The sequence below is a fragment of the Phalaenopsis equestris genome, unplaced genomic scaffold, assembly GCF_001263595.1.
Source record: "Phalaenopsis equestris unplaced genomic scaffold, ASM126359v1 Scaffold000600, whole genome shotgun sequence".
Lineage (NCBI taxonomy): Eukaryota > Viridiplantae > Streptophyta > Magnoliopsida > Asparagales > Orchidaceae > Phalaenopsis > Phalaenopsis equestris.
Window position 1 is genome coordinate 2,582,948 of NW_018165040.1, and position 16,380 is coordinate 2,599,327.

The 16,380-nt window shown below is 31.7% G+C and overlaps 2 protein-coding genes across 6 annotated transcripts; one reads left to right on the forward strand and one right to left on the reverse strand.

Annotated features, from left to right (window-relative positions):
* The first annotated feature begins 826 nt into the window (after positions 1 to 826).
* Positions 827 to 10,941, forward strand: LOC110029672 (retinoblastoma-related protein). Of its 3 annotated transcripts, none has more exons than XM_020732078.1 (18): positions 827 to 1,289; positions 1,367 to 1,471; positions 1,558 to 1,691; positions 1,781 to 1,877; positions 1,965 to 2,011; positions 3,641 to 3,836; positions 3,933 to 3,999; positions 4,306 to 4,485; positions 4,839 to 5,032; positions 5,337 to 6,213; positions 6,985 to 7,144; positions 7,237 to 7,321; positions 7,614 to 7,790; positions 8,367 to 8,486; positions 8,808 to 8,952; positions 9,087 to 9,199; positions 10,173 to 10,288; positions 10,594 to 10,941. In XM_020732078.1, the coding sequence occupies exons 1-18, from the start codon at positions 1,209 to 1,211 to the stop codon at positions 10,739 to 10,741; spliced, it is 3,042 nt and encodes a 1,013-aa protein (XP_020587737.1). In that variant the 5' UTR covers positions 827 to 1,208; the 3' UTR covers positions 10,742 to 10,941. The 3 variants fall into 3 exon arrangements, with proteins under 3 accessions (XP_020587737.1, XP_020587736.1, XP_020587738.1); XM_020732077.1 differs by having other exon boundaries at positions 828 to 1,289; positions 10,591 to 10,939; XM_020732079.1 differs by having other exon boundaries at positions 829 to 1,289; positions 7,249 to 7,321; positions 10,591 to 10,938.
* A 1,543-nt stretch (positions 10,942 to 12,484) lies between these two features.
* LOC110029687 (nudix hydrolase 13, mitochondrial-like) lies at positions 12,485 to 15,883 on the reverse strand. 3 transcript variants are annotated; one of them, XM_020732098.1, is made up of 6 exons: positions 15,787 to 15,883; positions 15,566 to 15,702; positions 15,311 to 15,405; positions 13,822 to 13,936; positions 13,655 to 13,738; positions 12,485 to 12,863 (listed from the first exon to the last, which is right to left on the reverse strand). In XM_020732098.1, the coding sequence occupies exons 3-6, from the start codon at positions 15,382 to 15,384 to the stop codon at positions 12,516 to 12,518; spliced, it is 621 nt and encodes a 206-aa protein (XP_020587757.1). In that variant the 5' UTR covers positions 15,385 to 15,405; positions 15,566 to 15,702; positions 15,787 to 15,883; the 3' UTR covers positions 12,485 to 12,515. The 3 variants fall into 3 exon arrangements, with proteins under 3 accessions (XP_020587757.1, XP_020587758.1, XP_020587755.1); XM_020732099.1 differs by having other exon boundaries at positions 15,640 to 15,705; positions 15,787 to 15,880; XM_020732096.1 differs by having other exon boundaries at positions 15,566 to 15,705; positions 15,787 to 15,880.
* Between the last annotated feature and the right edge of the window lie 497 nt (positions 15,884 to 16,380).

A 16,380-nucleotide genomic window follows, 5' to 3' on the forward strand; every position in this document is an offset into this window, starting at 1 on the left:
AACAACTGATTTTACTCTATGTTAATAACATAGAATATTTTCATTTGACAAAAAATAGCATTGTTTTACGTTCAAAGTTGAAAAATGTATTTTCATGTGTGAAGAGCTATAAATGCAAAAATTAAATTGCATGAATTTAGATTTGTAAATATTTAATAATTTGGCGGTATTATAAATCTCCCCTAATTTATTTACAAATGAGGAATAGATCACGATTGTGTTCCTGCGTGGCATCCTTGTGATTTATTTTCTTGAATTAGATTTATTTCAATGTTTCAATTAAATTTTATAATATATATATATATATATATATAATTATTTATTTACATATCACTCAATACTGGTATTTTTATTAAGCTTGTATTTTAAACTGATGAATTTACATAGAATTTTATAAAAATAAAATTACATAGATTGGAATTTTTTCGTAAATTTTGATATTAATTGAGAAATTGAGAGATGGATGAAAAAGATAAAGGTAATTTGTAAATAACAAAGCAATTTTTTTCAAATATATTATTTACAATTATGATATTATAATCATATAAAACATTTTTAAGTGACGTCAAAGATTACACTATGAGTTATGTTGCGCAGCCAATAATTGTACTCCCCGGAGAGTGTTAATATCATATATATTTATTTTAGTATATAATTATTTTTTCAGTTTGTTATAAATTTTTTTAATTAAACAGACATCATCATCTAAAGTAAAATTATTCCCTGAATTTGAGGCCCACTTATGTAAATTTCAGTCCGAACAAAATATATGGGCCCATGCTTTAAAACTAAAGTTCGGCCCTATCTTCAGTGATTGATGGATCATGGATGTATGCATGCAATGTTATGTGAAGCATGCCATGGCTTCTGCTTTTCCCGCGTAAAAATGGAGCGCTTCCTCGGGAGTATAAAATACGGGCAAGAAAAATAGCGAGTGGCTGTGATCCAGATAAATTCATTCAACGATTTTTCAAAACCCTAGAAGCTCCTTATCGATCCTCCAACTGCAGCTCACGGTGGCTCCGGCGAAGTACCTTCTGTGGTTCGAACGGAGCCTGCTGGTGATACTAGGGTTTGGCGGGAGATTCAGTCGGTTACCCTTCGTCTCCAATTCTTTGCGCTTCAGAAAACTTTGAGAGGTGTTATGGTAGATCGGGTAGGGTTTATGGGGAAACTGGCTTGAGTGGACAAGTTCGTGTGGTTCGGGAATGGAGGACGTTAAGCCGTCGATTTCTTCGAATTTCGATGATGGTGATGCCATGGAGGCTCGTTTTGGAAATTTGTGCAAGGTTTGCGTTATATTTACTGAGATTTAAATCTTTTTCTTTTCTCTTTTTGTTGCTGTACTGTTGATTTGGCGTGGCAGAGTGTGCTTGCGCTTGATGAAAGCACAACGAGACAGGCAATGGTGTTGTTCAGAGAAACTAAACAGATTTTGATGGCCAACATATCCACAATTGGAAGCGGATCTGTAAGTTTTATTAGGGTTTTTTTTGTAATTTTAGAATTCTTGGCGGCAAATGTTTAATAAAAAAATTTCGTTTTTAAAAACTTCAGCCTGGTGAAGTCGAGAGGTATTGGTCAGCGTTTGTGCTGTACTGCATTATAAGATTGGGTCAAAGTAAGGGAAGGAGGGAAAGTGGACGGCATGGAGTTTCTTTGTGCCAAATTTTGAGGGCCTCTAAGCTGAAGTAAGTTATTCTCATGTGCTATTTTGGTTAAACAACAAACCAACCGTTTCTTTTTTGCATGATTTGCAATCTAATTTATTGCTTTTTAGCATTGTTGACTTTTTTAAGGAGATGCCACAGTTCTCTCTAAAGGCTAGTTATATTCTTAGCGGTTTATATGGTTCAGATTGGGAAAAGAGGCTTGAGGTATGCAAAGATTAGACCTTTCATTATGGATTAACAGTTCTTTTCTGTCATTGCTTGACTACAATTTCTTGTTTTTTATATGATTAGTTGAAGGAGTTGCAGGTGAATTTTGTTCATCTAAGTGCTTTAAGCAGGTAAATTGTTATATTTAATAATATGCAAATTTGCCACTCAAGACTTTTTAAAACATTAATTGCTGAAAATATTTGATTGGTCATTATTCAGTGGTGTAGTAGTGCAAGCTCGGCTTATTATTGAGGTGGTTTGTGAAAAAAAAAAATGGAAATTTAGATATGTTGCACACACTTTTTATGTGTTTCCATATCCTACATCTAAACTTTTATATTTAAAGTGGTAATAGTCGTAATTTTGATGAAAAGGTTTATTTCACTTTTAGAAAGTGGTTGTAGTGCTATTTTTGATGTGATATTAAAGATTTGAGTATTATGTGTGTAAATAGGGCTGTCAAAACGGCTCATTATTTGCGAACAGCTCATGTTTGGCTCGTTAATTTTGTTCGATAAGTTAACGAGTCGAACACGAACTAAGATGTGTTCATTCGTGTTCGGCTCATTTTGGCTCAAAATACTACTCATCAAGTTTATATATATATATATAATATAAAGTAGTATTTTATTTTTTTGTTTTTATAGACGTGGATCCTCCCCCTCCAATTTTTGTACATTTTCTTTAAAAAAGTAGTATTTTAAAAAAATCTAACTGACTACAAGGCTACAAAGATTTATAATCAATTAAAATATTGATTAAGAAAATATAATAAAAATTATTAAATTAGATTCAAATGATGTTTTAATCTAAATAATAATTTTTAAATCTTGCTCAAACTCTTATTGTTTTATAGCTACATGATTAGGATTGTTAAAAAGACTCTTTGTTCGTGAACAGCTCGTGTTCGGCTTGTTAAGCAAACGAGCTGAACACGAACTGTAAATAGGAAAGTTTATGTTCAAGATATGCAATACATAAGAATTGCATGCTATGTATGCCAATTTCCTAAAAAATTGTGTTGAATCTTGTTGAAATTTATTGATAATCAGCTCAAATTCAATTAGTTTATATGAGGCTGTTTGTTTAACTAGCCAAACATGAACAAGGTATTGTTCAATCATACAATTGTTTGATTATTTGTTTGCATGAATAAAATTCTGCATGCGTATATTTATACTTTTATGTGCTTATGTGTATACATGTGTATAAATCTTATACATTTGTGCTCTTCATGATTTCTGAACCCTATATTTACATGGATCCCATGTTTCTGTCTTATTGGATATCATATAATCACTTGTTTCTAAATCATTTTTTTCCTTTTATCTAATGGAAGCATGTTCTGTCGAGAAGTTCCCAAAATATGCATCCTACAATTACTTTGTTTGTCGAGTTTTATATTGATGCTTATTCACATACATGGATGCAATAGTTTGTTGCGCCATTTACATACATTCCACCCAATTCCTATTGATTTGCATATCTAACGCCTAAAGTTTGTTTTTTTACATCTATACCGCCCAAATCTTACATATCACAAAAAATCACCACCGTTTTAAATATAAAATGTGAGATACACCTTTTCAGGCATATATAAAGTGATACGTACATAAAAGATGTGGTATTGATGTTAGATATGCAAATACATAAGAATTGAGTGGCACGTATGTAAACGCCCCTAACATTTGTTCACATGAATGTTACTAACATTACATGTAACTCTTCCTAATTTTTTTGATTTCTTTATTCTCCAGGCACTACAGACGAGCATATCAAGAACTATTCCTGCGAGGCGACTCTAGCAGTCAGCCTTCTGGTATTTTGAATAATACTGGGTACATATCAGATTATCACCGTTTTGGATGGCTATTATTCTTGGCTCTACGGGTTCATACATTCAGCCGTTTTAGAGATCTCGTGACCTGCACTAATGGACTAGTTTCAATATTGGTATTTTTTCCCCCTCATGGTTTATTATTTATTCTGGTAATATTGTAAATCATTTAGGGATGCCTTTTACAAAGTTCACCATTTATTTTATGACAGGCCATACTCATTCTCCATGTACCCATAAAATTTAGGAACTTTCATGTTGCCGACTTTCGACTATTTGGTAATTGACTGTTGAAATTTTTATGCTTTTGTGTGTGTGTGCAGTTTTTGTATTGAGACATTTACATACATACCACCCAATTCTTTTGTATTTACATATCTAACACCTATGCTTTGATTTTTATATTTATACCGAACAAATATTCTAAAAGGTGAAATACATCTTTTCATGCATTGCAAATGTGGTATTTATGTAAAAAATTGAAGTTTAGATGATAAATATTAAAATACATAAGTATTGAATGGTATACATGTAAATCTCCCTTTTGTATTTCGTGTAATAAGTGACATCTCTTTGGTTTCACAGGGAAGAAAACTGAAAAGGGTGTTGACCTTCTTGCCTCTCTGTGTGACATTTATCATACATCAGAGGATGAGCTGAAGATAACCTTGGAGAAAACAAATAAGTTAATTGCGGACATTTTAAACAAAAAACCTCGTCCAGCATCAGAATGTAAAACACAAAACTTGGATTTCTTTAATACAGGCGAGTTTATATTCATTTGATTGGGGTTTTTTCAGGTTTTTTGAGGTCTAAGTTTCTCTTATCAAGAGCTTGTTTGGGATCAATTTTGTTTTTTATTTTTTCTTTTATTTTAAAAAACATATTTATTGATTAGCGCATTTTTTTAACATATTTTGTTTTTACTAAAAACAAATTAACATGTTTTTAAAAACACTCAAAAAGTTTTCTATCTTAATCAAATAGTTAAACATATTTTGTTTGAAATCAAAATATAAATAAAATAAAATATGAAAAAAATTAAAAACAAAAGTGATCCTGAATAACCCCTAAGAAAATGTTGTTTCTTATTTATTGGTTTATTCATTTTTGTTTAGATGGTTTGATATGCTTTGAGGGTCTTTTAGAGGATGATTCGTTGCAATCAATTCTTCTCATTTTGGAGAAGGATTATGATGAAGCAATTAACACTATTGGTGAATTGGACGAGCGGGTGTTTTGCAGCGATGATGACAGTGTACTTGGAACTGGAAGCTTATCTGGTGGAGCCATTAATATATCAAGTAGAAAGGTATATTTTTTGATTGTGTAAATATGGATGGAGAAAAGTGTCAAAATGATCCCCTGATTTTGTCAGAGTATAAAAATATCAATTCAGTCCCAAACTATTATAGTGAGTGTGAAAGTAATCCTTCTTGATGATTGTTCCAACCAATATTAAATTAGTTTGAGGATTAATTTGACACTTTTATAAACTATGGAACTAAAATGACCCTATGTAAATAATCAAGGGACTATTTTGACACTTTACTCAATATAGATGTTTAATTCTTTGTTTTTTTAACATTATTTCACGCTCATCTTTGTTAATGCAGAGTAAACTTGATATGATAACTTCGCCTGCAAAGACTATTAAAAGTCCCACCAGTTTTATGCAATCTCCTACATCAACTGCCAATGGCAATCTTTCTGGTAGCTCTAAGATTGTATTCGACACACCGGTTAGCACGGCCATGACGACTGCAAAGTGGCTCCGGAGCATCATCTCTCCGCTTCCTTCAAAACCCGATGGCGAACTTCGCCGGTTTCTCTCCTCGTGTGATAAGGATATGAACAACGATATCATTCGTCGGGCCAACCTAATTCTAGGCGCAATATTTCCCGTTAGCTCTTTTGGAGAGCGACGCATGCCAGGAAGTTTTCAGGGCGCGAGCCTGATGGATACCATATGGGCCGAGCAGAGAAAATTGGAGGCGTTGAAGCTTTACTATCGTGTTTTGGAGGCGATGTGTAGAGCAGAGTCACAAAAACTAAACGGCAACAATCTTACTTTGCTTTTAACAAATGAGCGGTTTCATCGTTGCATGCTGGCTTGTTCCGCCGAGCTCGTTTTAGCTACTCATAAGACTGTCACAATGATGTTTCCCGCCGTCCTCGAGAGGACGGGCATTACAGCTTTTGACTTGAGCAAGGTGATTGAAAGCTTCGTGAGACATGAAGAAACTCTTCCGAGGGAGTTGAAACGACATTTGAATTCGTTGGAAGAACGACTTCTCGAAAGCATGGCATGGGAAAAAGGGTCGTCGATGTACAATTCGTTAATCGTGGCGAGACCGTCACTTTCGCCGGACATAAGCAGGTTAGGACTATTAGCGGAGCCAATGTTATCCCTCGATGCAATTGCGGCAAATTATAACATTCCTGTTGGAGGTTTGCCGCCTCTCCCTCTTCACAAGCGCGAAAACTTTTCAGGTATTATCACAGGCCATCCAATCGTGATAGCTGAACTTTTCAATATTGAATCATATTCAGTTTCATATTTTTTTAGGAAGATTTTCATACATCATATCTAACGTATAAATTTTGTTTTTACATATATTTCACCTTTCCTATGCATGAAAAGGTATTTCACTTTTAGAAGTTAAAATAGTGGTATTTTTTATGTGATATGAAGGATTTGGACAGTAAGTTTAGTTGTCAGCTGTTGAATACATATGAATTGGCTGGTGTGTATGCAAATGCCCAATATTATTATTATTAATTATTAATAATTTTGCTATTAACTCTTAAATTTAACTGTTATTGATAACCTATGCTCTTGAAAGCAAAATTTAAGTCTCTCTTTGGTTATTTATGCTGCAACTAAACTTTATGCTTGAGTTTTCTGACTTTTCATATTTTGGGATAATTACATACACTAACACTTGAAACATTGCTATTTACAAAACCAGCTTCTAAACTGATGCATTTGCGTGTGCCATCATTAAAAAAATTAATAAAAATGAAAACTATGAGTTGAGATTTTATTATGAATTTTGATATTTGACTGAGAATTTGAAAAATAAATTAAGCAGGGTGCTAAATTTGTAAATAACAATGCTGCTATCTATGCAATTTTGCCTTCGTTTTTTACATATTTCAATGCTACTTTGTCTATGGGAAATTCTCTGCGAGTCCTTTTCTAATTTAATTTGAGATTAAGCCACGAAGTTTTGATTTAAAAGAGAAATGTTTGATATGCAGATCTAAATGGTGATGCTCCATCTCCTAAGAAGCAATGCACCGAATATAATAGGATTGTATTAGTGGAGCGCGCTTCCTTTACTTCTCCTGTCAAGGATCGAACACTCGCTGCCAACAGTCCCAAATCTAAACTACCACCGCTTCAATCTACTTTTGCGAGGTTAGAAAGTCTTTTAGAATCTTTGGTTTGCCGTCTTTTTTGCTTCCAATTACTTAGCGAATTTTCTATTTGATTCGTCTTTGAATCTATAGTACTCTTTACAGTCCAACTCGTCCTAGTCCTTCAGGAGGTGGGGAGACGTGTGCTGAGATAAGTATTAATGTGTTCTTTAGTAAGGTAAAATTTCTTCAAGAGAAATTAGTCAATATGGTCTCCTGATTTTCTGCGGGAGGTCATTGTAATCTCAGAGTATATGAAAGTGTTAATTTAGTTCTCAGACTTTTATTGGGGGTTAAAATTGTCCTTCCTGGAAATCATTCTAATCCATATTAAAAGAGTAAGGATTAAAATGACCCCACGGGAATAGCGAGGAGGCTATTTTGACATTTTACTCTTTCAGTGAATAATACTTTGTAATATTTCAGTGCTTGAGGTTGATGTAATTATGATGTTTATTTGTGCTTTGTAGATTATAAAATTGAGTGCAATCAGAATCAGAAGCTTGTGTGAAAGATTGCAGTTGTCGCAGGAAGCACAAGAGCGCGTTTATTATCTCATCCAACAAATACTTAGTCAAAAAACTAGTCTTTTCTTTAATCGGCACATCGACCAGATCATACTCTGCAGTTTCTATGGTGTTGCCAAGGTACTATACATGGGATCTGCGTTACTTGGTTATAACTGAAAAATCAAACCGAACCAAAAGTTTTTTGACCATTCGGTTCTAATATGGGTTTTAATTAGTGAAATATTTGATTTTTCGGTTTTTGGATTGGTTTGAAAATCACAATTTTTAATAAAACCAGAGGAACTGACTAACCTGTAATAAATTGAAACCCATTTCATAATTTGCATTTTTTGGTTCTGTTTATCTTCTCCATTCTAACTGCCTTGAAAGAAACAAATTTTTTTTCAAATTATATATTTTAAATTATTCGTATTACATATCAATTATATGATAAAAAAATGCATAATATAATATAAATTGCACAAAAAAGATTTTAAATATAATTCAGTTTAATCTAAACCAAATCGAAATATCTGAACCAAATTGTTGTTTGGTTTGGTTCAGTTTTTCATTCTGATTGGTCGGTTTGGTCCAAATTTTTAGGCATCTGAAATCAATTAGTTTCTCAAATTTGTCAAGCATACCTTTAACTATACATTCAAATTTTTTTCACTATTGTAACAGCTAACTCTAATTTAATGCTCTGATTTACAGATATCGCATTTAGACCTGACTTTTAAGGAGATTATTTACAACTACAGAAAGCAGCCGCAGTGTAAACCGCAGGTCTTTCGCAGTGTTTTTATTAGTTGGCCATCAGAAAACTTCAATGGGGTAATATATCAATCCATTGCTTTTTAGATTCGCTGCACACGGTAAAAGATGGGAAAATTTACGTTCATAGCGCACTACTTTTATGTATTTACATATCAAACTTCTAAAGTTTGATATTTGCATTTATAGCACTTTGGGGTCATAAACCTAAGCATAAAAAGTTGATTTCACCTTTAAAATAGTGATATTTATGATATAATATTTTAGTTTTTAGTGTTTTGCATGTAAATATGAAAGTATAGGTGTTAAATATGTAAATATATAAGAATTAATGCACCTAAAAGATATAGAAAAAGGCCTAATTGAACCTTGTTTGTGCAGAAAAAAGGTCAAGAGCATGTTGATATAATTACGTTTTATAATGAGATATTTATTCCCTCTGTAAAGCCTTTGTTGGTGGAGTTGGGATCTGCTGCAGTTCGTCCAAATTCTGAGAGGCCTTCTGAAGTTATTAATAATATCGATGGTATGCGGCCTCTTTCTTTTTTTTTTTTTTTTTTTTTTTGTTTTTTTCTACCATTTGTTTTGCATTTTACATCAAGCTTTGTTTGGTTAATTATATAATTATTATTATTATTATTTTAAATTTGTCGGTTGAAGGCCCAATTCCAGGATCGCCTCAGCTGTCTCGTTTCCCAAATCTTCCTGACATGTCTCCAAAGAAAGTTTCAGCTTCACATAATGTGTATGTTTCTCCGTTGCGAACTTCGAAGGTGTGTTTTCTAAAAAAAATAATTTGAGTTTACGATTTTCATTTATTTGAGATTTTTTTCTCTAATTATGCAAAAAACTAGTTTAGCCTATATTTTTCTATACTTTTAAGGATATTGTCTACGTACTGTTATTCCACTGCTGTTTTTTTTTTCTTTTTGAAAATTTTTATGATGAGGAACTTTTTAGATCGGATTTATCAAAAAGCATTGTTTTAAGAAAATTAATATTCAACTTTTTATTTAGGGAAAAATTTATAATACCCATAATAGTTTTTAATAATTGATCTTTTCTTAAAAAAATATTTTCACAATTGGTTTTATAGATAATTACAATCACCCTTAAGGAACTTTTAAATTTAACTAATTGGCAAAGAAGAATCATAAATTTGGCGGCATTTAAATAATAGAAAAATTTACATACATAACACAATTCTAATATGTTTACATATGTAATGCAAATATGAATGTTTAGGTATTATATCTTAGTACATAAGAATTGTATGGTGTTATGTATGTAAATGCCTATGATAATATTATCATGCTTTAAGGTAATGTATGCTAGGATTAGGGGTGAGCCAAGCTGGATCGTGAGCCAGCTTAAGCTAGGCTCGTTAATTAACGAGCTCATGAGCTGTGTTTATCGAGCCACGAGCTCGGGCTCGTCTTACCCAGCACTTTGGCTTGTTAGCTAGCTCAATTAGCGTGCCGCTAGTCATTTCTATGCATTTTCCAATTAGTTGTCACTGCTACATCATCATTCTTCAGCCACCAATACCTTTTCGGATGATCTACCATAAAAATTGCTTTTTTAGTTCGAGCACACAGGCCTGTTGCGACATAAGAATTTTGTGGTATATATATGTAAATGTGCCCCCAACCCCAAATCCTGAAATTTTTAATTTTTCCATAATATTTTTGTTATAATATTTAAAAGAAGCATCAAAATAATCTTGAGAATTCATGCTCTTCTCAGATGGATTCTTTACTTTCACCAAGTTCAAAGAGCTATTACGCATGTGTTGGCGAGAGTACCCATGCCTATCAGAGCCCTTCCAAGGATCTGTCCGCCATTAATAACCGCTTGAACAGGTTTTTTGAACAATATTTATTTTATTTCTTGAATGATTAAAAATTTATATGTATTTACATATCTATAACCTAAACTTTCCCTTTTTTTTACCTTTATACCATCCAAGATTTTCATATCACATAAAAAATATCACAATTTTAACTGCTAAATAGTGAAATACATCTTTTTATGCGAAAGGTAAGTGGCATAAACGTGAAAAATAAAGCTTAGGTGTTAAGACATGTAAATACATAGTAATTGAGTGGTATATTTAAATCTTTCTTTTTATTTATTTTTCTAAGATTTTAATTCATTATTTCAGCAGCAGAAAAATAAGTGGTAGGCTCAACTTTGATATGGTCAGTGATTCAGTTGTGGCTGGAAGCCTTGGCCCTCATAACAGCAGTTCAGATTCTTCTGCTGCTGCTACTGTTTTGAAGAATCCTGTAAAGTGTGAGCTACCTGACTTGTAGTTCTCATGTTAAATTCCCCATTACTCTAATATTATATAAATTATTATATATATCTATAATAGTGTATGTAATTTGAAGTTTCAGGACTGTGTGCGATTAGGATGCTTATGTAAAACAAATAATATGATTCCCCTTTGAGCGCCATGTTTTCTTGGGCGTTAGTTTAGGGATTTGTAAAAAGCTGTTCCTACAGCCTTGTTATAAATATGATTATGGAATTATTAATATATATATATAACTTTTTAATTGTTGGATCTATTTTGGTCTTGCTTTTGATTCTGTTTATTTTTAAAATCAGGAATTTATGGACTAGAACCAAATTATTTGCTTGCAATATTTACAAATATCACAAATATTAGTTTTTCAAATGTGAAATGCTCCATATGAATATATGTAAATTACCCAAAATTGTTATAATATGCAATGCAGCCTGGTTTAAATTGTCTATGTTTTTGTGCTATTATGGTAATGTTTTTTTTTTGTTAAACTACCTGTTTTAAAGAGAAACAGTCTCTACTTTGGCTATGAACTATAGTATAAATTTTCATTCCCAAACTGGATAAATTTTTACCATGCCCGTTCTATAATTAAAATTTAGAAAAAAAATCAATGTACAGATCACAACTATTATGTATTTAAATGACTAACACATCAAAGCTTGATATTTACATGTTTAATATTTTGATATCATAAATTTATAGATGAAAAAAATTGTAGAAATATTTTTAATGTGATGTTATAGATTTGAGTGTTAGATATATAAATATGAAAATTTAGAATACATTAGAATTGAGTTGTGTGTAAATGCCTCTAAAATTTTTAAACAAAGATTAATAGAATTTTTTTTTTCCTTCACTCATTTCTATTGCACATTAGTTTTAAAATTTACCTTCTAAGCTTCTATAATGATTAATAAGCGCAAACTACTCTCTCAAGCAAGTCACCTTTATTTTAATACCATATATAACTCTTAAATTTCAACCTCCACTACATTTTTTCACTTTCCTTGAAAGAAAAAAATTAAGGGCCTTTTTTAGAGCGCTTTTTGCATTTTATTTTTATTTTGGTTTTTAGCCTTTTTTTGTATTTTTTTTGTTTTAACTTTGTTTCTTTACACGACCTGTACATTAATTTGGTCTCATAACTATATTTTGCGATTTTAAGCTTTTGACAATTAATTTCCTTATTCTTTTTTTAATATTAATATGAACCAAGTATTTTATATCACATAAAATTTATCACTTAATTTTTTTAAAAAAATGGAAAACAATTTTTACGCATATATATAAGATGACAAATATGCAAAAATTAAATTTCAGGTATTAAATATGTAATTAAATTGAAATTGATGGGTAGTATGTATATAATGTTCTTTTGTTGTGTGGTATTTTATTTTTTTGTATGTATGTATCGAGTATAGCTTAGTTCTTGCCTCATACCGCCTTCGCGAGAATTCACGATCAACGCCTCGCTTTCGCTCTGCTTGTGAGAACTGGTTACTCCATAAAAAATGTATCATTAGTATATCATCCTAATGGCTTCAATGTCTTCTATAAACACTCACATCTAAGAATACCAAAAAAATATAAATACATAAAATACTTCAATGTTCTTCTCTAACAAGGTAGTTGTCATTTTCATTTTACAATTAGCACTACAGATCAAACCTTCCTTTAATTCCAAAGCAAGAGAGAGAGAGAGAGAGAGAAGGCTGAAGGCTCATCAACAAAATTTAATTCCAAAGCAAGAGAGAGAGAGAGAGAGAGAAGGCTCATCAACAAAAGGCATTTATTGCACTATCAACACATTTATTTCCAGAAGATTTCACTAGACAGAAGAACGAAGTGGGCTCAGACATCTCAGGCACAGTCAATAGCCTCACCGGCTTCCCACTTATAAGTACTGAGATAGAATTCAGAGCTTCTCTCATCCAATCATACCGGCAAAGCTTCCATGCCTCCCACACATTTAGCCATTTCCTATCATGGGAAGATTGCTCCGGCCAGAACTGGAGCTCCTCAGTAACTTGGAGCGCGAATATGTAGCCTCTGCATGCACCCTCTTGCCCTTTGAGGTTCTGCTTACTCTTGCTTTTGAATTCCCACACTCCCAATAAAGTATCCTGAAGCAAAGAATTAGAAAATAATTAATATTTTACACTATGGTCACTTGTTCTAACTCAGATCCTACTTCAAACAAATTAAATTTGCAATATATATATATATGGATATATTTGAGGAGGTCTGATTGACAATATGATCTGTAATTAAAATTAGCTATACATGAAAATGTAGTTCACATTTTTAAAAGTTAAGACGGATGAAATCTTTGAGCGATATAAATGTAAAAAGTAAAATTAAGGTGTTAGATATGTGTATACATAAAAATGAGTGGCATGTATCTAAACGCCCCGTGTAAAATTAGTAGCGGCATTGTTGTGAAAAAAATGGAGTTCTCAAAAGTTCTCAGTATTACAATTTTTTTTCTTTCTTTCAAAAATGTCCAGCAACAGCTTTCACACTATAACAAATCTAATCATAAAAAGCCCACTGACTCAACAAAAAATTATAAAAAATAGGGGCATTTACATACGTATCACACGTTCTTATGTATCTACATATCTTGCACCTAAACTTTCATATATCACATAAAAAAAGCACTATTATGACTTTTAAAAAGTGAAATACACATTTTCATGCCTATGTTTAAAACACCAGTACTATGTATGTAAATATGAAAGTTTAGCTGCAAGATATGTAAATACATAATAAAGTGTGCAAAGTATGTAAATTGAACAAAACATATTCCAAATGCATCCTCAAAATCATGAGTGAAAAGCAAGTGAACCATGTATGCATGCATGTAATCGAGAAAAGAAATCAATATTAATTTGATAAATAGGGTTTAGCGTACATGGATGATTCCTCGAACCCCTGCTTCCTCGAAAGCTTCGCGACATGCCGCTTGATCGACAGTCTCATCATTATCCCATCCACCCTACATAGTTATCAATTCATCAATGATAAATTGACAATAATAATCCTACAAACGTTATAAACATATGAAAGAGGATGCCATACTTTAGGGAAGATAAGATCATGACGATTTGGTGTAGTAATCATAAGAACCTCCAACTTACTCAACAAATCACCTGTCGAGTTTTCGACGTTTTGTTTCAATCTGTATGGTATGCACCTAATCCAATCCAAAGAGAGTAAGGGTAAGGAAATTGCTGAAAGTTTTTATTTTTTTACAAGGAAATAATCCTAATAAGGCTAAAAATGTCAGAAATCTTATAACAAAAAGAAAGAAACGTTTTTGAACTAACATCATTCCTTAAGGAGCACAATTTGCATTCTATAGTAACTATTTTAGTTAAAAATAATAAATACGTGTTAAATAAACTTTAACTTCATTAAATTGATTGTTAAATGCATCAATTAATTGGATTCACACTCAAAATAAATGAAATGATAAATTTAAAAACACATTTTCCATTTGCAAGCAACCAAGTCGGTACTCGAGTGATAAAATATGCAATAAAAGATGGAAATTAAAAATACACTCATATGAATGAAATTAGCATTCAAGAATTAATAAGAAAAAAATTGTAAATCTTACGACTTATCATCGATAGAAGTTGTGCAAATTGATTTGTGCAGAATAAATTTAAAAAAATGAGGATTCATAGAGCCAATCTAAATATTCGAGATAAAGCTAATAACAATCAATGAATCTCACACGAGTTAAGCACATGATCATGAAATCGAGTTAGACATATAGTCAAGAAACTACTTCATACCACACAATCACAAGATCTTGCCCAAACCAAAAGTTTCACATACATACCACCCAATTCCTATGTATTTACACATCGAACAACAAAACTTTAATTTTTTACATTTATACACTCAAATCTTTCATATCATGTCAAAAATACTACCATTTTAACTTTTAAGAATTGAAATACATCTTTTTATGCATAGGTAGGGTTGGCATATATGTAAAAATTGATGTTTAGGTGTTAGATATGTAAATAGATACGAATTGAGTGGTATGTGTGTAAACGAATTGAGTGGTAAATTGAGTGGTATGTGTGTAAATCTTCCAAGATATTATGGCCCCATGGTTGGAGCACTAACTGCTAGCTTCTAAAAATTAAGGTTAAAGGTCACCATGAACTCAGTTAATCGTTTTTAGCAGAATTTTATAGCTGTTTGTAGAGTTTAAACTACATATTGATTGCTAAGAATATCTAACCAAACTTAAATAAGCTCATCATTTCCATAAAAAAAAGGGGGAAATTTACATATACAAACAACACAATTCTTATGTATTTACACATCTAACACCTGAAATTTGTTACTCACACTTATAACACCTTGGTGTCATAAACTACTCATTCAAAAAGTTAATAATGGTTGTATTATTGATGTGATGTTAAGGTTTTGAGTGTTATAAATGTAAAAATCAAACTTTATGTGGTATGTGTGTAAATGCCCTTCTAGCTTCAGGAAACCAAATAAACCCTAAATTTCAAAACAAATCCATTCAAAGAAAAACTCATACCCTGCAACTAGCCGAAAGTGATTCTCATAACGCTGCAATTCACGCCCAGTCCGAGCTTCCAGATTCGTCGACATAATTCAGCAGTAAAACTTAACCTAATCCAATAAACAAAACCAAATAAACTGATTATTTCAACCACAAAAACTGTAAAAATCAAGTAAAAATCGCTCCATTTTACCAATAAACAAGACCAAATAAAGTGATTATTTCAACCACAAAAACTGTAAAAATCAAGTAAAAATAGCTCCATTTTACCTCGAGAAATCAAATGGAAAACCCTAATTCAAATTACTGCATTCTATCTTCAAATAAAAAACCCTAATTCAAACCAGAGCTCAAATGGAAGAAGAGGAAGAATTTGATTTCCCGCTCCTCAACAAGCTCACTTCCCTCTTCTATATAAACAAAAAGATCCACATATTAAATAATAATAAAAAATAAATAATGAAAAATTAGGGCTAGGTGTTGAAAGAGACCGAGAGATTGAAGCGGAGCAATTTCATGGAAGCAGAGTGGAGGAGATGATACGAGCATACGGCTGAAGAAAGCAGCAACGAAAGAAAGCACGCAGAATTGGACCCTGTTAAATAAATATTATCGAATTTGTTGTGTGCTATGAGGATAAGAACATTCTCTTAAATTATTAATTTCTATATTACATAAAATAAAAATAGATTAAGACATTGCCACATGATTCTTTTGTATTTACATTATATTTGCATTTTTAACACTAGTTCTATAAATTTATGTATAAAAACATATATTTCATTTTGATAATAATGACATTCTTGATCGATGTTAAAAATTTATGTTTTGGAAATATATATATAGGAGCAGTCAGGCACTTACTCTAAAATTCTTATGTATCTGTATTTCCCACTTCTAAATTTTTATATTTAAATGTATAATAAAAATTTCAGCTAAAATATAATAATAATTATTATTTATTTATTAAAATTGAATACACATTTTCACGTATAGATTTATGGCTCCTAGGTGTTATAAATGTAAATATAAAATTTAAATATTAGATATGTAAACACATTAGATTTGCATGGTGTTTCTGTGAA